This window comes from Gracilinanus agilis, chromosome 6 (assembly GCF_016433145.1).
Source record: "Gracilinanus agilis isolate LMUSP501 chromosome 6, AgileGrace, whole genome shotgun sequence".
In the NCBI taxonomy this organism is placed as follows: domain Eukaryota; kingdom Metazoa; phylum Chordata; class Mammalia; order Didelphimorphia; family Didelphidae; genus Gracilinanus; species Gracilinanus agilis.
In genome coordinates this window covers 32,345,816-32,369,846 of record NC_058135.1, presented here as the reverse complement: position 1 = coordinate 32,369,846, position 24,031 = coordinate 32,345,816, and the positions used below count along the sequence as shown (strand labels likewise).

General features: G+C 37.2%; 1 protein-coding gene across 1 annotated transcript in view; it reads left to right on the top strand.

Annotated features, from left to right (window-relative positions):
* SLC4A4 (solute carrier family 4 member 4) overlaps window positions 1-24,031 on the top strand; it is a 378,919-nt gene that overhangs the window by 206,337 nt on the left and 148,551 nt on the right. The window contains exon 8 of the mRNA XM_044681601.1: window positions 7,319-7,395. Within this exon, the coding sequence (XP_044537536.1) occupies window positions 7,319-7,395 (77 nt within the window). The remainder of the gene's footprint in view (window positions 1-7,318; window positions 7,396-24,031) is intronic.

The following is a 24,031-nucleotide window of genomic DNA, read 5'->3' as shown; positions in this document are numbered from 1 at the left end:
GGATATCATCTTAACTTAGAATATCCTTGGACTTTTAACTCCCTTCTCCTTTGAGTCGGGCCTTCTAACAGGCTGCTAAAAGGACTCATTAGGCCCTAGGTTTCAGGCAGACCTCTCCTTCTATTTTTGTTGTTCAGGACAGTATTTGGAAGAAGAGCCACAGCAGAGTCTAATGAGTTCATCTTGGATAAATATTCCAATGGAAAGAATGCTACTGACACTCAGCTGGTCTGAGGCTGGACACTGGGATAGAAAGAGCAGTGTGGGAAAAGCTCTCAGTCTTGACATTACTATTGCCTCAGATATTGAACAAAGTGCTAATCAAGTTGAAGGAGCATCACACTAGGAACTGAGTTCTAGGTCCAGTTCTGCTATGACATTTCCCCCACATCCCCATGTCTAAGGTGAGGCAATTGGAGGAGAAAATTAGACCTTTGAAGGGACTTCTAATAATGATTCTTTCATGCTTCGGGGTCTCCATTTATGAAATATGAATAATAATTACCTGTAAAGCAGCAGTGAAATACAGTGGAAAGAATAGTAACTTGGAGCTAAAAAAAATCTGTTTCTCTGGACTAGAGTTTCCATGAAGGAATTTGGGACTAATCTCAAAGCTCATAAATTCTCTGTCTCTCTCTCTGTCTCTGTCTCTGTCTCTCTCTCTCTCTCTCTCTCTCTCTCTCTCTCTTTCTGTCTCAGACAGAGAAAGGGAATGGAGAGTGGGAGACAGAGAGAGGATGAAGACAGAAGAAGAGAGAGAAAGAGAGAGAGAGAGAGAGAGAGAGAGAGAGAGAGAGAGAGAGAGAAAGAGAGAGAGAGAGAGAGGCAGAGGGAAGAGAGAAAGGAGGAGAGAGAGTTGTTCTTCTTTTCTTCTACATGTCATGCTGTTGAACAGGTAACACAGGTGAAGATAGCAATAATAATAACTAGCATTTATAGAGCATCATAAGGTTCTCAATGCACTTTATTATATGTATTAACTCAGTGGCTTTTCACAACAAGCCTGTGAGGTAGGGGCTGTTCTTATCCCTTTTTAGAGATGAGAAAACTAAGACTGAGATATATTAAGTGATTTCTCCAGAGTCACACCTCTAGTAGGTGTCTAATGTTGGATTTGAACTCAGGCCTTCCTGACTCTAGTCCACTGCTCTATCCATTTATCTTAAAGAGTAAAGTTTGACCTTCAGTGTAGTCTGGTTAATTGTGAGTTAAGTACCATGATGGTGTTCAGCAAGGGTATTTATTCGCTTGGCAGGTTTCCCAGTGTCACTTAAAATGCTGTAGAAGCAAAGGAAACAAGCCTACACCTGATTTGTGCCCTGCTTTCTGCAAGACTGGAGGAAATGGGTTGTCACTTTAATTAATTAGCCAGGGAGGGAGATCTTCACTCTGTCCCTGTGGAAGCACCTTGATCTGCCAAACTTCACACTTGAAAGGGATTGGCAAGAAGGGTGCCCTCCCTGGTCTAAGGAAGAAAAGCACTGTGACAAGACTGGTGGTTTGTTCCTGGGGATCCTGAGGCTGGTGGATCACATGCTGAGCTGCAATAGGGATAGAAGCCATTTGATGTTTGGACCAAGTCTGGCATTAAGAGAATGAGAGCCCAAGGAACAAGGGGCCACCATGCTGTCCGAAGAGGAGTGAACTCACTCTGGTAGAAATGGCACAGACCAGAGCTTCCAGGTTGATGAGCAGGGTCTTTGGGTTTGTCAGTATCTCCTATGTTACTAGCCTTAGAGACATGTGGAGGCTTCCTGTCAGAATGTCAAAGATAGACTGATAGAAACAGAGAGACCCAGGCAGAAACAGAAAATGAGAGACATGGAACAATGGAGAAAGCCCTGGATTTGTAATCAGAAGTCCTGGGTTCTGATCCCACTTTTGATGAGTATTACTTCTGTCATCTTGAGTAAGTCACTTTATATTTATAGTTTTTAGCTATAAAATGAAGGAATTGGTCTAGAGAGTGTGCCTATAAGAGCCCCTTTCAACTCAAGACCAAAGGATCTCCTATGAAACTAAATTGTTGGAACACTATTAAAAGGATATCTGTGATTCATTGCCTTCTGGGACCCCCCCTTCTCAATCATGGCCCTCAATCTTTATATTGCTCTTTTGCAGTGAGTTGGTCCAGTGGAGCTGGGAAAACCTGAGTTTAAATCTTGCCTCAGGTACTAATTGAAAAATATAACCTTACTATAGACATGTAACCTTAGACAACTTCTGCCTCAGTTTCCTCATCTGTAAACTGGGAATACTAAAAGCACCTAGGAACCTAGGTGGTATAATAGATTGAGTGCTGGGATTAGAGTCAGGAAGACCTTAGTTCAGTGATTCCCAAAGTGGGCACTACCGCCCCCTGGTGGGTGCTGCAGCGATCCAGGGGTGCGGTGATGGCCACAGGTGCATTTGCCTTTCTTATTAATTGCTATTAAAATTAAAAAAAAATTAATTTCCAGGGGGCTAAGTAATATTTTTTCTGGAAAGGGGGTGGTAGGCCAAAAAAGTTTGGGAACCACTGCCTTAGTTCAATCAACTATATCCTCAGACACTTAACTAGCTATGTGACCCTGGGCAAGTCACATAACCCTACTGGCTTAAGTTTTCTCATCTGCAAAGTGAGCTGGAGAAGGAAATAGCAAACCATTCCAGTATCTTTGCCAAGAAAGCCTCAAATGGGTCACAGAAAGTCAGACACAGCTGAAAGACAACTAAACAGGAGCCCCTACCTCTCAAAGTTAGGAAGATGAAATGAGATATTTGGAAAGTGCTTTTACAGTCTTTTTTACAGAAAGTGCTAGATAAATATTAGCTATTCTTATTCTCTGAAGCCACTTGGTTTATAAAACTTATCTAAGAGGTCTGGAGATTGCTAAGGGATCAGAGCTATCCTTCTTTGGACCTGTCTCAGGGATCTGGCAGCTCTCCTTCACCCAACGTCATTGAAAAGATCGAAGGAAGAGTTTGCCTCCACGAGAGACATCTGGGATCAGCTAAGGGAGTGAGGGACAAAGTAGGAAATGTAAGCCAATAAATAGTCTTCAGGCTTTCTCAGTGACCTTGAAGGCTTTAGGGCAATTGCTAGCCCAGTGCCCTCAGCCTTCCCCATTACTAATCCTGATAGTATCAGGGACAGCAGCCAAAACAGGACACCCACCTCTTTTCAGCTCTGTCCTTTTACTCACTGATGGGTGTTTATGGCTCCTTTGATTTTGTGAAAGGGAAAGGGAGTTTTACTATGTAGTTTAACTACGAGATTACTGATGAATTTACCCCCCCCCCCAGGTTGCATGATTACTGAAATAAGCTTCCAATTTTCAGTTCCTCAGATATATTTCATTTCCCAACTTCAGTTTCAAATGGCCCCAGCTTCAGGACTTGGGCCATGTAGCAATTCAGAACTGATATGAGAAGAAGTGCTAACATGAGGACTCAAGTGTGGCCACCAGTTAATGGGCTTTTCACATTTTATTTTCATTGTCATAGGATGAAAAATGTATTTTAAAATGCCAGATTATAGTTTTATGAGGGAACTGAACTTAAGATCTCAAGGTTATGTTTACTCTCTGAAATAAAGGAGGGCATAAAGCATTATCTCTAACTTAATTAGCCTTTATAAACCTGGATTGCCATATCCTCTAGGAGATGATAACTTTACTGATTGTGCAGTAAAGAGGAATTATATTCCCTAAAGATTTGCTGTGCTAAGGAGACATTTTGTACTTGTGCAATAGAAGAATGAGTTTCACCTTGAAAGAACTTAGGCCTTTAGCTTGAAGATTTTTCTGGAAGCCAATGTGAAGCTTTGTTCTAACTTTGCAACACTTGACCTCTTGTTTGGAATGCCTGCCTGAGTTGGATCATTGGGATTAATAACGAATGCATTACTCAGCACCTTATGTGTGCATTGTGGGTAGGAGGTAGGAAAGAGTGTAAATCCCCTAAATTGAAAAAGTTATTCTTTTGCTTGGTAAACCTAAATATCGGAGGCTCATTTGCGGACTTAAAGTACAAGACTTTATTGATCAACATGGTCTGTACTAGGGATTCACTGTCAGGTATTTAGATTTCTCTTATCTCCCCTCCAGTTGAATGATCTCTTCATTTTCAAGTTGATTTTATTTTTAGAGGGGATATCATTTAATGATGGTTCACCAAATCATTTTAGCTTGAACCACTGTATTGCTAGGCCCGGCACATGTGTTCCAAACCAATAATCTTGATGATCATTTTTTACCTAGAGGCAGCTAGGTGGTACAGTAAGTAGAACACTGGACCTGGACTCAGGAGACTTTGAATTCAAATCTAGTCATGGACTCTTTCTTAGTGTATCACTCGGGGTAAGTCACATAACTTATCTCATTTTCCTCATTCATAAAAATGGGAGTAATCATAGCATTCATCTTCCATGGCTGTTAAAATAAAGGATTGAATGAGATGATATCTATAAAGCATGTTGAAAACTTTAGAGCACCATATAAGTGATAGCTATATTAATAATACAACAACAGCAACAACATTTCTAAAAACATTTCTACTATGTGCCAAAGTCCTAAATACTTTACAGTTATGTCAGTTGAGGCGACAGCTGGGTGATTCAGTGGATTGAATTCCAGCCCTAGAGATGGGAGGTCCCTGGCTCAAATCTGATCTCAGACTTCCTAGCTGTTTGACCCTGGGCAAGTCACTTTATTCCTATTGCCTAGCTCTTACCACCCCTCTACCTTGGCACCAATACATAGTATTGATTCTAAGTCAGAAGGTAAGAGTTTTAAAAAACAAAAACCATCCTCAAACCCCACGATTATCTCATTTGATCCTCAAAATAACCCCAGGAAATAGGAGTAGTTAGTATTAGTATTATTATCCAGATAAATGAGTGGAGAAGAGAAGAAAGGGAGAGTGAGGAAGCCTCAAGTAAGCTTCTTAAAGTACTTTCTTTAAAGCTGAGAATGAGGTTCTTGGGGACCATAGATTTAGAAACTATTGAATCCAACTCTTTCATTTTACAGATTGAGGCACAGAGATATTTAAGCAAGTAGGATGCAAAGCATGATTTGAATTCAGGTCTTCCTGATTGAATCCAGTGCCTTCTCTACTCCATCATACCATCTCTCTTAGAGATGTAGGTACATGTATACAAAGTGTACATATTCTATGGATAGTATACATAGTATATTTCAAGAATGTGGCCTCTTCACTGACAAAGAAAGGAATAGTAAAATCAAAGGTGGAAAAGTCAACTCAAGCTTTTTTTTTCTCAGCAGAATTTCAATAAAGTGGATGAACGTGAGATATACAATCAGGAGGCACTAATTCAAATCCAGGATATGACACAAACTGGTGTGGCCCTAAACAATCACAACCCCTCTGAGTCTTTCTTCTAAAAAATGGACATCATCCTTTTACCACCTGCCTCCATGTGAGGTTGTTATAAAGATCACATGAGATGGTACAGAGTGTTGGAAATAGGTTACTAATATGCACTTTCTTCAGGGCTTCAAAAGGTCCATGTATTGGGGGCAGCTGGTGTTATAATTAAGGGAGGTCACTTGTATCTATTTGAGGAGGTAGAAATGATGTACAGAGAGGAATAAGTTGGCACTTCTCCTTTATAACAGTTGCCCAGGCAGGATCCTTCAGGTCAAAGAGGTTTATCCCTTCAGGACCCACCTGGGGTTAATTGATATATTGATATGGGCTCTTCAGCTGGGATAGCGATGATATTCTAACTGCGTTGTCTCCCTTCCCAAAACAAGCTTTGAAACTGCTTTAGGAGGTACTTTAAACTTTATATATTAATAAGAAGGATAAGGATAAAGAACTGAGGTACTGGAGACCATACTTTAATTTTTACTAATGAAACTCCCAACTGCTGGTAAATGAAGAAAGAATGTTAGTTTCCCTCTGGTTCAACCTGGCCAGGACTAAACCAGAGTAGGTAAACTGCTGGGAAATCTTCAGCTTCTTCTGTAGATCTTAGCCTTAACAGGTGAGATATATCCACCCTTTCCACCCTCTTCTTCGTCTCCTGCCCACTTCCCGGATCCCTCCCAGGCCCTGGGAAGCCTAGATAGCTAAGATGGTGAAACTCCTAATATCTAGGGGCAATAGACACAGAGATGGTGGTCAAGTACAGGTTGATAACGGTATCTCAAGTACAGGAAGAGTTTGCAGAGAGATGTTTGCACCCTCTCACTCCAAGACCAGGATCCACCGATCTCTCGCCTCAGCTCAGGTCCAAGGCCCAGAACTTCTGCTCAGGGTTCTCAACTGCCCCCTCCTGCCTTTCGCATGCCTCCCTGGGAACATTCTATCCAACTGACTTATCTGTCAATCATTGAATGAACTTCAAGCTCCCAGAGATTCAATATAACACTGGGTAGAGAGAGAGCTAGGCCTAGAGATGGGAGATCCTGGGTTTAAATCTGGCCTCAGACACTTCCTAGCTGTGTGACCCTGGGCAAGTCACTTAACCGCCTTGCCCAGCCCTTACTGCTCTTCTTCTAAGACAGCAGGTAGGCTTAAAAAACCCAGCAATGAAGGTTCATGTTTTCATCAGCCTGGGTGCTTCCTTTCACCAAGGCAGAATGAATTACCATGATCAAAAGTTCATTTTCTGGAGTCAACCTTCTGGAAAACACTATGTCATTAAACTTTTTTAATGATTCAGGCAAGAGATGGCCAGAAACAAAACCGAGAGAGAACAAGTTAATGGCTCTAAGACAGAGAGGAAGGGGGTATATCCAAGCAGTTTTGTAAGAGAAAAGTTGATAAAATTTGCTGGCTGGCTGAATATATGGGATAAAGCCTGGGGAGAAGCAAAAATATCAAAGAAAAGCAGGGGAACTTTGCCAGTTTACCAACCATTTGCTTAATTTGGGACTTTCTGGCACAGAATCAGGTAATAAGAATAGAATGATGGGAATTTCTTTTTTTAAAATTAAATTTAATTAATTAAGAAAGAAAGAATCTTTTTCCATGGTTACATGATTCATGTTCTTTCCCTCCCCCTTCCCAGAGTGGATGAGCAATGCCACTGGGTTTTACATGTATCATTGTTTAAAATCTATCTCCATGTTATTCAAATTTGCAATAGAGTGATCAATTTAAAACAGTGGGGATTTCTGAGCCTCTCATTATCAACGTGAACATTCCTTGGGCAAACTATCCTAGCTAAAGTCATCATCATCATCATCATCATTACTACCATCATCTTATAATAATAGTATTTATGATACATATTTATAGTGTTTGTCTTTCATTGTTTTTTATAAAAGATGTTTTAACTGGAGCTCAACCTTATCTATCCTTCTAGGTAGCCCAGCTATGACTCCTAGGAATTTGACTTCTTCAAGTTTGAATGACATTTCTGACAAACCAGAGAAGGACCAGGTAAGTCTAGAATTACATATTCTTGAGGATATAGTGTATTTGTATGCATCACAGAGATCCTCATCATTTTATAGGCAGGGGAGGAAGAACAATGATTGATTGGATAACCACTTTCACAAATGTTCCTTAGAAAGAATGCCAAGTAATGTCATTGTATTATTTTGGGATGAGAGTAAACAGTTAAAGAATTTCAGATAGACTAATACTAGATAAATGAACCTAATCAAGCATAATTCTCATTGAATATTGGAGATATAACATAATATTAGAACAGGAATTGAACTGGGTTTCTTCCTATTGAGAGAAAAATAGACCAGCTCAGTAAGTCATTTAGTGTTAATTAAGTGCCTACTGCGTGCTAGGCCCTTCATTAAGCTCTGGCAATACAAGGCAAAAACAAATAACTCAATTAAACTTCTGTGGACTGTTTCAACAATGGACTGATTAATGTGAAAAGGCATTAGACCTATATTTATAATAGCCTTCATATTTTGGATTGAAGCTGTGATTTCTTCATTGACCAGAACTCTAGTTGAGGAACAGATCAAAACTTTTTTGTTGTTATTGTTGTTTCTTTTTACAATTTAGTCTTAGAGAGGCTAACCAGGTTCATGTAGCCAGGATGTGTGAGAGGGCTCTCTGTTATAACCATTAGTGGGGAGAATTTCCTGCTTAGATAAGTGAAAAAGGAATTTTAAAAATGAATCATTAAAATGGTAATTATTAGCTTTTTTTCTTATTCCTACAACTTGCTCTTCTATTACATAGGGAAAAATATGACTTTATCCCAACTTACTATTTTAGGCGGTTTGTAAGGAAAGAAGGAATGAAGGAAAGTGACAAGCATTTATTGAGTTCTTAATATGTGCTAGGCATTCCACTAAGTGCTCAGGATCCACATATAAGCCAAAAGAATGCCAGTACCTGAAGGAGCTATCATTCTAATGGGGAAGACAATACAGAAAAAAGAGCTGAAAAGCATGAGAAGCGTGGAGTGGAGCATAGAAGTATAGAGGAACAACTTGACATTTTGCCACAGTTTTCAAAGATATCCTAAAGGGAGTAAATTTACGTTTGTCTGGGAGTATTGAAATCTATGGATTGGGTATCCCCAGTGGACATCGGATATCAAGCAAAAAAGGATGACTGGTATTTACCTATTACTTTACAGTTTGAAAAGTCTAATAAATTTCATTTCACTCTATCCTTGTAATAACCCTAGGAGGTAGGTACTATTATTATTCCCCTTTTACAGAGAAGGAAACTGAAGCAGATTAGAGCTTAAGTGACTTGCCCAGGGTTACCCAAATAGTAACTGAGACTGGATTTGAACACAACTCTTCCTGATCAAGTAGCACTGCTTGAGATAAAAAAGGAATTTCTCCCTCGAATTACTGTCTTCCTCTTTACTGTTGCTTCACCCACCTTAGTTGAGACCTCCATCACCATACACACCTGGATTATTACAACATCATTCTAGCTGGTTTCTCTAATGTCAGTTCCATCTCATCCAGTCAAACCTGTACACCCTTGCCAGGATAATCTTCCTAAGCCATCACTTTCACTAAGCTACTCATTCTGCTAAAATGTTTTTAATAGCATCTTTAAAAAGCAATAATGTATTTTCAAACTAAAGTATGTACATTTTTTAGATCAAATATTTTCACACACTTAATTGACCATGTATAGCGTAAACATAACTTTTATATGTACTGGGAAACCAAAAAATTCACATAACTCACTTTATTGTGGTCATTTGGAACTGAACCCACAATATCTTTGAAGGATGCCTGTATAGACCAACCCTTCAAAAGTTTCCTCTGTAACAGGCTATAGAAAGTTCCCCTCAAATTCCCAAGTTCTTTCTGTTGCTAGCATATTAGGTTCAAACTCCTATCTGCTTTTCAAAATCTTTCAGGATTCTGTCCCCAGCCAAACTTTCTACCCTTCCCTAACCTCTGCTCCATCTAGGCATGTTCCACCTTATTCTGGGAATAGGAATCCCACGCTTCCTTTTCTTTTGCTCTGACCTTCCCCCTCTCTCTGTAGAGTTCTGCTTCTTTCACTTAGCCTACCCAAGTCTTCACATCATTGGAGAATCATGCCAAGTGTTAACTTCCCTGTTCAGCCCAATCACTCTACTCTAGCTCACACTTATCTCTATTTTCTCTGGATTCTTATTGCATGAAAAATTGCCTCTCTATAGATTTGCTTTTGGATTGTTGCGCAATCACATTCACTTTTTTCTCTTAACTATATAGAATTAATATCCATTTTCATTTCTCATTACATATAATAATATAAATTTATATTCACAAATAAATATTAATTATTAATTGACATACATAATTCCATGTATAATGGATATAATTTTCATTATATTATATGTAACACATTAATTACAACAGGGCTATATGATATAAATATGAATTATAATACAGCCATATTTTTATGTATATAACAAATATTAACTATAACGGCCTTCATAACTGGGATCCACTGAAAGAGTTTAATAATAAATTTCTGAAAGCCTATGAATTTTTAAAAAACCCTGAAAACTGTATTTCAATATAATTGGTTTCCTTTATTATCCTAATTATTTTAAAAACATGAATCAGAGAAAGGGTCCAGAGACAGTAGCAGAATGTCAAAGGGGTCCATGACATAAAAAAAGAATTCTTGGCTTATATGAATTTTCCCATCAATTACTCACCCTCTGACATACTTTAAGGACATGTTAATTTTCTGATCTAGCTTTAAATATGTATAATCTTAAATTTTTTAAAAATATATAGTGTTAGCTATAAATTTGGGAAATGTAATGTTATGAAAATATGTTGAAATGAAGGAGAGGGATGATGAAATAATGAAAGCAGATGGAAACAGATAGTTAACTGAAAATTGAAAGAGTCAGATACTGAGAATATGTCATTCTTTCTCTAGTATACAGTACTGATTAGGGAAAGGATACCATGAATACTCTTCAGTTTGACTGCATAGTAGAAAAGACTGACATAAGGCTATTGCAGCTTTATGAAAATTATATTTTAGGGTCATCCTTTTCCCTTTAACCTGGTTTTGTTTCACTTAGAAAACTTCTTTCTGCCTGTACTTGTGTTCCCAGTGCTAGCACATAGGAAAGGTTTAATAAAGGTATTTTGAATTGGCTTCTTAATTAGCTTTATCAGATACTTCAATACTGAGAAAATGGTGCTTTGACAACTTGCCACAAATATCTGGTTGGCTTGGTAGGTGAACATGCCCTTTGGAACACAAGCACTTAAATTTTTAAAAAAACTAATCATAAATTGATAACTTCCATTTTGGTTTATCAATTTTCTGATGTCAGAGTCCTGTGACTTCTGGGACAGACATGCCCAAGGAAATTGGGAGGGATGTAGAATGTATCTTCATAAGGATGCAGCTGCTAAATCCATTTCCATATTTAGTCTCATCATCCTGGCCTCTAGAATAATCCAGGGTTATGTTTAGATATTTCTTCATGGATTACTATAAATTCAGTCTATTACTATAAATTCAGAACTAAATTCAGAGCTGTCAACACAGTTCACCACATATTATTTTTTGATAAACTGGAGAAACCTTCTTGCCATATCTTTCTCTATTTAAACCCTGAATATTCTAAAAGTAACTATTAAACAAAATAATAATAAACTCAATAATTAAACAGATAATGACATAATAATTTTATTTAACTATTAACAGTATTTTAATTGTGAGAAAAATCACTGTTACCTCAAGTATTCTTGTAATTATAGATGACTTTACTTTTGAGAATAGTCCCACACCATTTAGTTCATTGAAAATAACCAGTAAAATGTTTCATAAGAATTCTCTTTTTGCTTTTTACAAGATTATGGTTCTAATAGTTTTATAAAGAAAGAAGATATCTCCATTTTTCTTTCTCCCTGTACTTCTCAGTTTCTTTCCAGATGCAGCAGGAAAATAATAGGATTTTCTCAACTTCTAACTCTTAATAATCTCTGTTCAAACTCATTCATAAAATTCTCCATATAATATTTCTTCATAAGATGATTAAAACAGGTCTAACAAGAAAGAAGCTTCTCCTTACCTTATTTTTTTCTTTCTTTTCCCTGGTTTCATCTTATAGATCAAAGTTAAGCTTACATACATTTTTCCTAACTGCATAGTGAGAACCTCATAGAATGGCAGCTACAACTTATTATAACTCTTAGTATCTTTTTTTCTTAAAGAGATAGTAATATTCTCTATAGCTATTGCTGAAGAGAATATTGAAATAGTTAAGTTGAATTTGTGACAGTTGTCTCTTCTCAGTCCTTGGGTGTATTCTATGCCTTAAGCATCTCCAGAATCAAAAGATCCAAAAGCTCTTTTCAAGGGACACAAACTGCAGAGAAATACAAACACAGACACATGGTAAAAGCCATACTTCAGAATATTCAAAGGTTGCTTGGCTCTCTGGTTTATCTTCATTCCAACATAGTTGTACCAAACAGTATACAGGCCAGTTTAAGCAATACCAACACAAAGAGGCTTATATTCTTCTGTCTTTTTTTTGGGGTGAGGGCTTCATTAGGACCATGGGAAACAATTTCTTCCTTCCTGTTCCCACAGCTCAGTTACCTCTTTCCACAACTATGGTAACATAAGAATTTGATATTATGAGCTAATTTATTAGGCTCTGATCATCTTGGGGACAATAAATAATTTTAAATTATTGAGCTTATAAAGCTTAAAGAGCTTCTGGTAATTCTAAGGAAAATGTGGCACCTAGCTAAACCCAGTTTAAATATCCCTTCAACTCCCTTTCATTTTTACTAAAACATTTTATTGAGGCCTCTTTTTTGTTGTTGTTCATAAATCTCTTTAAGGGTATCATAGTGAGGGAACAAGGGAAGACAAGTTTTAAAGTAGGTCAGTGAATATGGAATTGCTAACATACTGGGAAAAGTTAAAATGGATAAAATTATGGAAACTGAGAATGTACCATCTTCTTAGGTAGAAGTTTTGGGAAAAGATAAAATCATGGGACTTCTCCTAAACCCTTTGATCCTGACAGATGTGCAAAAGGAAGACTTTTTCATGGGAAAGGAGACTTTCCTCAATGTCAGAAAACTAGACTTACTTCTGATATAACAAAATGCTCTCATAGGAGTCAGGAGAGGGCCATTATTCCCATTCTGACTCTATAGAGATCCTGGGGAAAATGACTTTACCTCTTTGGTTCTAGTTTTTCTACTTTTAAAATGAAGGGAGTGGGACGGACTTGATCTCTAAGATCTCCAGTTCCAGGTTTCACAGTGGCTAGAGCACTGTACTGTTTTGAACATGGTTGAATTTGAGATGTTTCCAGAGCATCCAGATTAGTGATGGAGAGATGTTCTGGCTTTATAGGTGTGAGTAATTTTAATAGAGATGATAGTTGAACCCTTGGAAGTTGATGAGACTACCAAGAGATAGTAGAGAGAAAAGAGACAGGATTTGGGTTAGAATCATGCATAAATCTGTTTCACATATGATTAGGGAACATGATGGGGATGACGAGCTAATCAGAAAAGGAACAGTCAGAAAGGTTGAAGGAGAGCAAGGAGACAAGTGTCATAAAAACCCAGAAAGAAGAAAGTAGTCAATAGTTGTGGGAAGCCAATGAGAGAAACAGTTTCAAATAGATAAAAATCTGAGACTCCTCTTTTGACTCCTTTTCTGATCCACACCTTTCTTTATTGAAAAGCTTTAAGTTCCTAGCAAATCAGCAGTTAAGAGGTTAACAATTTCTCTCCAAGACTAAAGACAGAAATTAAGCAAAAAACTGACTGGATTCTGAATCTGATTCTAGACACGTCAAGGTCAATAATGGACAAATAATGGACAAAATTTAGACAAAACCTCCTCCAGTGGGGGCTATTCATCCCTGAGAAAGTATTCCCAGACTTAGCTTTCGATAATGGGCCAGCCAAAATTCAGCCTTGGCCTTGTTCTATTCTGAAGTCAAATGAGATTTTTTTGTGTTTTGATATGACATAATTTGTAACTTCTGTGCATCTGTGAAGTTTCAGGGGGTTCTTTTGTGTGAAATGAGTCTTGTAATATATATAATAAACTCCATGCTCCTAGAGAGAGAGCTGGAAGCATGAGCTAAAAGATCTTCCCTGTCCTTACTTCTTATCAACTAATCCATCCTTATCAGAGATGATAAATAGATCTCGAGAAATAGTGTAAAATGCAATAACTAGAAGAATGAGAACCAAGAAAATGACATCATATTTGGCAATTGAGAAATCACTGCTTCCTGTGGAGAGGACAGTTTCAGTTGAATTCATATGCTCAGAAGCCAGGTTGCAAAGGGTTGAGGAGTGAAAGAGAAGGAGGAGAAGAGGAGACTTAATCCTAGTCCGACTTATCAACAACATCTCTTGATTCCTCATTTTAGGTGGATGTGAAGTCAGGTTGATTTCCTTGGGTTTCTGCCATGGGATGGTTTGATCCTCTTGTTTATATTTTGTTAATATTTAAATTTTAAAAAACGAACAAACATTTATTGTCTCTCCTTTTCTCTTAATTCCATTTAAAAAAAACCACTGCAGCAAATATGCATAGACTAGCAAAACACATCCCCACATTGTCCATAATCAAAAATATGTCTTATTCTGGCTCTCAAATCCATTCCTTTCTGGCAGGAGGTGTGTTTCATCATGATTCCTCTGGAATCCTGATTGGTCATTGTATTGATCAGAATTTTTAAATCTTTTGACATTGTTTGGCTTCACAATGTTGTTATTGTATAAATTGTTCTCCACTAACTTCCTTTTGTATCAGGTTATAATTTTTCTGTTTTCAGTGCAGAGGGAAGCAGAAACAGGAGATACTGGAACAAAGAGAAAATGAACACTCATCATCTAATAATATTTTAGTAATCACCATGTTTAAAGGATCTGCATTTTCATCTACACAGGAATCCATTCATGCCTTTGCATGTGGTTTGATAAATTTCTATGACTAAAATAATAGACCACATGTTAGTCAAGCTTTCAATGATGAACTAATCTATGCTGGCCTTTGGGTGACTAACATAGAATTTTCCAGCATGCCAGGACATATCAGAGTGTATGCCTCACAGCTATTGATCTTCAAGAACCCAGGATCAATTCTACCCAGTGGTCAGGCATCAGAGTAGCACTATAGTATAATAATCATTACAATGATCCAAATCACATGCATTTTTACAACTCATATATGAAAGAAGAGATTTATGTTCAAGTCCTCCTCTGCCACTAACCTATGCAAAAACTAAAGCACAAAGTGCCAGAGCTGGATGTGAAATAATTTTAAATAGGGTATGGAAGTCATTGTAAGGTGACCTCAGATTCTTTTTTTTTTTAACCCTTATCTTCCATCTTAGAATCAGTACTATATATTGGTTCCAAGGCAGAAGAATGGTAAGGACTAGGCAATGAGGGTTAAGTGACTTGCCCAGGGTTACACAGCTAGAAAATGTCTGAGCTCAGATTTCAACCTAAGACCTCCCATCTCTACGCCTGGCTCTCAATCCAATGAGCTACCCTGCTGCCCCCTAACTTCAGATTCTTCATCTGTAAAATGGGGAAGTTGGACTAGGTCAGTCATGAACTTTTTTTTTAATTTTTAAATTTAAATTTAATTTTTAAATTTTTTTTTATTTTTAGAAAAAATTTCCATGGTTACATAATTCACGTTTTTACTTTACCCTTCGCCCCCTCAAACCTTCCCCCTAACCTCCCCCCCCCACCCCCCTTAGCTAACTCACATTTCCACTGCTTTTACCATGTGTGGTCAGTCAAGACTTATTTACATATTATTGATACTTGCATTGGTGTGGTCTTTTTGGGTATACATCCCCAATCATGTCCTCATCAACCCAAGTGTTTAAGCAGTTGTTTTTCTTCTATGTTTCCAGTCCTGTAGTTCTTCCTCTGAATGTGGGTAGTGTTCTTTTCCATAAATCCCTCAGAATTGTCTTGGGTCATTGCATTGCTGCTAGTTACATTTGATTTTACCACAGTGTGTCAATCTCTGTGTAAAATGTTCTTTTGGCTCTGCTCCTTTCACTCTGCATCAATTCCTGGAGGTCCTGCCAGTTCACATGGAATTCCTCCAGTTTATTATTCCTTTGAGCACAATAGTATTCCATCACCAGCAGATACCACAATTTGTTCAGCCAATCCCCAATTGAAGGGCATACCCTTGCTTTCCAGTTTTTTGCCACCACAAAGAGCTCAGCTATAAATACTTTCATAGGAGTCTGTTTATCTATGATCTCTTTGGGGTACAATCCCAGCAATGGTATGGCTGGATCAAAGAGCAGGCATTCTTTTATTGCTCTTTGGGCATAGTTCCAAATTGCCATCCAGAATGGTTGGATCAGTTCACAACTCCACCAGCAATGCATCAATGTCCCAATTTTGCCACATCCCCTCCAACATTCATTACTCTCCCCTTCTTTCATTTTAGCCAATCAGCTAGGTGTGAGGTGATACCTCAGAGTTGTTTTCATTTGCATTTCTCTAATTATTAGAGATTTAGAAAACTTTCTCATGTGCTTATTGATACTTTTGATTTCTTTATCTGAATATTGCCTATTCATGTCCCTTGCCCATTTATTGATTGGGGAATGGCTTAATTTTTTTATACAATTGATTTAGCTCCTTGTATATTTGAGTAATTAGACCTCTGTCAGAATTTTTTGTTATAAAGATGTTTTCCCAGTTTGTTGTTTCCCTTCTGATTTTGGTTGCATTGTTTTTGTTTGTACGAACCCTTTTTAATTTAATATAATCAAAATTATTTATTTTACATTTTGTAATTTTCTCTAACTGTTGCTTGTTTTAAAATCTTTCCTTTCCCAGAGATCTGACAAGTATACTATTCTGTGTTCACCTAATTTACTTACAGTTTCCTTCTTTATATTCAAGTCTTTCACCCATTCTGAATTTATCTTGGTATAAGGTGTGAAATGTTGATCTAACCCTAATCTCTCCCATATTGTTTTCCAAATTTCCCAGCAGTTGTTGTCAAATAGTGGATTTTTGTCCCAAAAGTTGAGCTCTTTGGGTTTATCATACACTGTCTTGCTGATGTCACTTACCCCAAGTCTATTCCACTGATCCTCCCTTCTATCTCTTAGCCAGTACCATATTGTTTTGATGACTGCTGCTTTTTAGTATAGCTTAATATCTGGTACTGCTAAGCCACCTTCCTTCACGGTTTTTTTTCTTTTGTTCTTCCAAGTAAAATTTGTTATAGTTTTTTCTAATTCAGTAAAAAAGTTTTTTGGTAGTTTGATAGGTATGGCACTAAATAAGTAAATTAATTTGGGTATAATGGCCATTTTTATTATGTTAGCTCGTCCTACCCAGGAGCAATCAATGTTTTTCCAATTGTTTAGATCTAGTTTTAATTGTTTGGAAAGTGTTTTGTAGTTGTTTTCGTATAATTCCTGTGTTTGTTTTGGTAGCTAGATTCCTAAGTATTTTATCTTGTCTAGGGTGATTTTAAATGGTGTTTCTCTTTCTACCTCTTGCTGCTGTGATGTGTTGGAAATATATAGAAATGCTGATGATTTATGTGCATTTATTTTGTATCCTGCAACTTTGCTAAAGTTGTTGATTATTTCTACGAGCTTCCTAGTAGATTCTCTAGGATTTTTTAAGTATACCATCATATCATCTGCAAAGAGTGATAACTTAGTCTTCTCATTGCCTATTTTAATACCTTCAATTTCTTTTTCTTCTCTTATTGCTACTGCTAGTGTTTCTAGTACAATGTTAAATAATAGAGGTGAGGCAAAGAGGCATCTTTGTTTCATTCCTGATCTTATTGGGAATGCTTCTAATTTATCTCCATTGCATATTATGCTTGTTGATGGTTTAAGATATATACTGTTTATTATTTTTAGGAAAGGACCTTATATTTCTATACTTTCTTGTGTTTTCATTAAATTAAAAAAAATTTAAATTTAAATTTAGAACTGTATTTTCACATGCACTATGAAAGGGGACCATGACAAAAAAAAATGTTAAGAACTCCTACACTAGAAGTTCTCATCTTAATATGCAATGATTCTATCTTTTTAATAGACTCTGGAGGTTATTAGTAAGGAATTACCTAGGTAATACTAGAAGGAACTAACATTTTCCTCAAGTATCAACCCAAGGGATAAAGGATAAAAGTCTGCTTTGGTCTATGATCATACAGAGTTGGGGTTAGATCTTTCGAAATCCATCCTTGTGTAGACTTGAGTTTTTAAAAGATCATTGTTGTTTGAGAAGAAAACACAGAATTGTCAGGGAGAAAGAGACTGCAAGGAAAGCCAAACAAAAGAAACCCTATGGTTTTTATCCTTATTGCTTGGTTCCTTTCTTTCTGTTTTGTTTTGGTTTCTGCTTTTTGGAAGGGAGAGGCAGAAGTGGAAGAGTGAATTGTCAGAGTTAAATTTGTTTTGAAAAGACTTTTATAATTAATTAGCCAATGTTCTAGAATTGATCTTGGCCTTGCAGGCATATTTACCTCTGAGTTCATTCAAGTTGGCTAAAGAAGCTTCCATCATGGTACCACTCCAATTACTGATTGATTAATATGCTCAGATGTAATTTGAACAGTATGATGATCCTTCCTGACTTTCTCCAGCTACATAATTTTCCAATAGCACATTAAGATGACTAAATGAACACTGAGGGCAGATTTGTAAAAGAGAATGGACGTTCTCTTTCCAAAAGTTTCATAGCTCTTTGTGCTCAATCTGGAGATTCTATATAGGTTCAAAGATCTAGAAATAGCAAGAGGCAAAAAATTCATTTACCATATTCCTTCCATTTTACAAATGAAGAAACCAAGGCCCGGAGAAATTAAGTGATTTGTCTGAAGTCAAGCAAGTAGTAAATAGCCATGAGGATTTGAATTCAGGTCCTAGGGCTACATTACTTTATAATACCTCCCATTACTCATTTAAGTGACAATTCAAAGTCTCCTTTTCATAAAGAATCTTCCTTTTACAGAAGAACTTTTTAAATAAATGGGCCCCATATTTTCTTTGTTTTGGACAGCCTATACTAGATACAATTGGTCTGTAGTTGTTTCAGCCATATTTGACTTTTCATGACCCCATATGGGGTTTTCTTGACAAAGTTACTGGACTAGTTTGCCATTTCCTTCTCCAGCTCAGCAAGTAGGGTGACGTGACTTTCCCAGGGTCACATAGCTAGTAAGTGTCTGAGGCCAGATTTGAACTTAGGAAGATGAATCTTCCTGACTTCAGGGTTGACATTCTATCCACTGTGCCACTATAAATTTTATTTTGAAATGTTTTAGTTCAGCTCATAGGAGAAAATAATGGTTGCCAAGATTTAGGTGAATCAATATGTCAAGAAGATTCCAATTTATATGCTATTCATATTAAGTACAAAACACTTTGGGAGAGAACCAAGTGTTTCAAAATAATATCTGGAGTTCTCATTGTAAGTCTCAATGATTTGTCACTGTGGCTATGTGTTTCCATATAAGTTCTCTTTATTATACAATTCTCTCTCCTGATTCCTTTAATATCCTATTTACCTCTCTTAATCTTAAAAAATGTACAAATTAACTGAGGGCTCAATTTATGGAGTTTTCAGATGAGAATGGGAATACCTGAAGATTCCTTGCTGGGGATGACTTTACCATTCTACTACTTAATTCTGATCCTGCTTTGGAAATACTTTATCTGTGGGTAAAAGAGCAATGCTTTTGAAGATATTGTGGGGCTTTGATCAGAGATTTCCAGCAAGGAAATGCAGGTGTACATGTCATTTGAATCTTACAATAACACTGCCCAGTTTCATATCTAGTTGTAATGGCAATGGAAAGATGCAAGAACCAAGGAGGTATACAAATAAACACCCTAATTCCTGGCACTCAGACTCCGAAATACCTTATTTTCAACTCCTTTGGCTATTTATTTCCCAAGCGCCTATCACCAGGATTGCTTGTCTGGGCATCTGCCCCTAACTGTGTCAGGGTGGAATTTTTGATGCTCAGGTCTTTTGCAGAATTAGGTTGTGCATTTTTGTCTGATTTTTTGTTTAATGAAAGAACAAGGAGATGAAGTCGATAGCCATATCCCAATTTGAAATTGCTAAACGGTGTTCAAAATGTCACTCAGGAGGAGTCTAGGATTGTTAATTTTCCTGTCCAATCAGAACACCCCACAACTGATAGCAACAATCAAGTCATCTCTAAATCTATTCCTCAGGGAAGAATTAAGAGCTAAGAGGCACACAAAAAGGTATTTCTGAGGCTTTTAGCTTGTTCAGTAGAGTGTTTGGTGGGCTCATTGAAGTCCTGACTTATCAGAACTGAATAATATTTATGAGAAGATAATGTATCATAAGGATAAATCCTTGAGATTTTTTTTGATATTGTTATTCATTACATTAAAATTTTAGTTAGTTGAGATGAATCTTTTAGTGGTTATTATAAAGAAAGATTTCTCTGTGTTGTTTCCTAACACAGGTTTCCCTCCACAGGAGCCACTACCAGGATGTCAGTGAGGCACAGCTTAAGTTTCTCTTTACTATGCTCCAAGTAACCTTTTAGGCTATTAACCCAAGCAGTTTTATAACCTTAACCTTTGCATATGATCAGAAATAGTCATGAATCAGAAATTCACCTTCCTGTTTATTACAGTTCTTTCTTCTCACCTTTCCCTTCTCTGCCTCATACTCTTAAAGATTCAACAATTTCAAGTTATTGGTTGTATTTGAGGAATACTCATCTTGAGAGTCACATAAAAAAGGGGGTGTGTTTTAAAAAGGAGAGTGGGTGGCTACATAACCCCTTGTACATATAGCTTTTGGTACTTCCTTGGAGTCCTCAGATGTCCTTAAATAACCTAGCATCCATTTAAGAACAGTCTCTATATCAACAAATAAAATTTACTGGATAAACCAGACTGGACTCAGTAAAACTTTATACGATACTTTAAAATAAAGAAATGGATGTTTTTTATGCAGAAAAGGACTGTTTCCAGAGACTTGGAATTTGTTGTAAACTTGGGCTGTTTCTCAGTCACCCAGATGTCTTTCTGCTGTTTCTTTGAATGTATATATGCATGAGGGCAGGAGTACATAGCCAGTGTAGCATATTAGTTCACATAGACTCTTTTCTATCAGACAGTACAGACCTACAATTTCTTTTGAGTGTTGGGCTGGTGTTTTTGTACATTAAATAGAAGTGTGAGGAATTGATCTTCCTTCCTTCCTTCCTTCCCTTCTTCCCTCCTGCCTTCCTTCCTTTCTTCTTTCCCTCCTTCCTCCCCTCCTTCCCTCCCTCCTTCCTTCCCTCCTTCCTTCTTTCCTTCCTTTCCTCCTTCCTTCCTTTCTTTCCTTCCTTCCTTCTTTCTCTGTTTCTTCCTTCCTTCCTTTTTTCTTTTTTTCTCTCTCTCCCTTCCTTCTTTCCTTCCTTCCCACCACATCCACTATGTGTATAGCCCTGTGCAAAATGTTGGAAAAGAAAAAAATATGCTGATCATATGCTTTCTGCTTTCATGGAACTTATTCCTTAGAATATATTGCTAGTATAGTCTTGAAACAATATATTCATACAAACTGTGTATTTTTCCCTTACTCAGTTTCACTCAGGAATATTAAGAAAATTAAAGTTAGGCAGTCAACATCAGTCAGAGTAGTCTTAGATTTGGAGGACTCAAAGGACTTGATTTCATATCNCTTCCTTCCTTCCTTCCTTCCTTCCTTCCTTCCTTCCTTCTTTCCTTCTTTCCTTCCTCCTTTCCTTCCCTCCTTCCTCCCTTCCCTCTAAATGAAATAGATTTCATTTAGAATAATTTAGGTAATTTTAGATTAGGAATACACTATTTTTTAAAAATGTTAATCTATATGCCATTCAAATTATTGATTGTGTTAATGTTGATTTCTACTTTTACTCAGTTGTTTTTCAGCCATATCTGATTCTTAGAGACCCTGTTTGGGGTTAGCTCAACAAAGATACTAGAAAAGTTTGCCAAGTCCTTCTCTAGTTCATTTTACAGGTGAAGAAAATAAAGCAAACAGAACTAAGTAATTTGTAGAGAGTCACGCAGATAGTGTTTGAGGTCATATTTGAACTCAGGACTTTCTGATTCCAAACCTGGGGCTCTATCCATCATGCCACTTAGCTTTCCTAATGTCAGTTTAATTTAGGACTAGGTACATGCTTTTCTATTGATCAAATCTTGCCTACTTAAGATTCCTGTTCCTTTCCCTTATCAGTAGACCTTTACTACACTTTCTTTTGATGCCCTAAACCAGTGATTCCCAAAGTGGGCACTACCGCCTCCTGGTGGGTGCTACAGCAATCCAGGGGTGTGGTGATGGCCACAGGTGCATTTATCTTTCCTATTAATAGCTATTAAAATTAAAAAAAATTTCCAGGGGGCTAAGTAATATTTTTTCTGGAAAGGGGGTAGTAGGCCAAAAAAGTTTGGGAACCACTGCCCTAAACCATTATTCAGAATTCAAGATTATCTTTCACAGTCACTTCTCTCCCATCTTACTTCCTCCTGCATTCATTCATATCTCCATCCAGACCAGCTCTCCTATTTATTCATTCCCAAATTTGTCCATGTTAGTATCCTTTGACTACATCCTTGGAACTTAGAATGTCTATTCCAGTGAAACAAATTCCCCTACATCCTGAAATTTTTCCTCAACTGGCCCTAGAACTAAGTCAACAAGCATTGAGTAAGCACTTATTTTTTGCCAGGTACTATGCTAATGATGAAGGTATGAAGAAAGACAGAAAACTGAAACCAAACAAGAACAACAAAACACCACCACCAGCACCAGCACCACCAACAAAAAAAAAAACAACACCTCACAGTCCCTGTTCTCAGGGAGCTCATAGTTTAATGGAGAAGATACCATGCAAACAGCTTTGTACAAGCAAGATATAGACAGGATAAATTGAAGATAATCTCAAAGAGAAGTAATTAGCATAGCCATAAAGTAATTATGAAATGACTTTCCCTTAACCACATTTCTCAAAATTCTCTCCATTGAAGGCTGGTTCTTCTCCTCTTCTTCCAATTCCAAGTAGAATGATATTCTTGGATATATTCCTGAATCCCCACTTCCATTTCCAGATGAATATTCTACTGGCATCAATCAGTCTCTCCTGTCATGCCACCAAACTGGTAGTTTTGATGTTTTAGACCAAATTTGACTCAAACAGAAATACTCTAAAATTTTCCTGACAGATGGTCATCCAGCTTGTGCTTGAAGATTCTCTGTGGTTTCCTTTCAGAGGAGTCCATTTCATTTTTCAATAGTTCTAATGATTAAGGCAAGCCAAAAATTTATCGATTGCTTTCCTATTGTTACACAGATCTGGGAGATATCTAGAATGTTAATGTCTTCCATCACTATGATATCTTGCCTCCATGTGGGTGACATCCTGGTGCTGGATTTGAAGTTAGAACCTGGGTTCAAATCCCACCTCCCTTACCTATTACCAGTATAATCTTGGTCAAGTCTATTAACTTTATACTGGGCCTTAGTTTCTTCAACTATAAAATGAGGATGTTGAACTAGATGACCTCTGTTGTTTTTTCTAGTTCTGAATCTTCATAGTTTCCACTCCTTATTTATTTCCTGTTTCAGATTTGGCAATCTGAATCATACCCTAATATAACTAATTCCAGTTAAGTTACAAATGAATCTTAGAAGATTTGGAGTGATTGATACATTGCCATTACATTTCTCACTTTATTCATTCCCTATTAGATTACAAACTCCTTGAATACAAGGATTATCTGGACTCTAATTGAACCCATAATGATAGATAAATTACCTTGTACATCCTCAACACTTGATGGCTATTTGTCTTGTCTTGATATTGTATCATGCCTCCTGTCTGTACTTTCATTTTTAAACTTTTTTAAAAACAGTTTTAAAATTAGCTTTTGGCTCTTGGCTATAACTGCAAACTAATGTAAGATTTGCATCTGCACACAACAATACCAACTGGACTGGATTTTTTTTCCTTATAATAAAAGCAGTGAATGTCTTTGACTATAGCAATTAGTGTTCCTACCATCCTTTCTTCGGGAATGGTGTTTCTGTTCAGTTGTTTCAGTTATCTCCAACTCTTTATGACCCCATTTGGTATTTTCATGGTCAACATATTGGAACAATGTGCCATTTCCTTCTCCAGCTCATTTTACAGATGAAGAAACTGAGATAAAACTATGACTTGCCCAGGGTCACACAGCTAGTAAGTGTTTGAGGTTAGATTTGAAAACTGGAAGATGAATCTCCTAAATCTAAGAACTCTATCCACTGTGCCACCAAGCTGCCCAGCCTCAGGAATATAGAAATGTATAAATATCTTACGGGATGTTTTCAAGTAAAAAACAAAGCTTCCCCTTTAACAGAGTCCAACTCAATTGATGGATCTCACTATTTCAGAGCCTCTTTCCCCAGAATGATCCTCCTGGAACATGACCTTGAAAACTTTGCTGTAGGTGACCCTCTCTCTGTTGGTTAATGCTAAAAACCTCAATAAGCCAGAACTTTGGTGTTTGGACTAAAATCCCACCAAAAAATACTTGAAGACTATAGATCCCCTA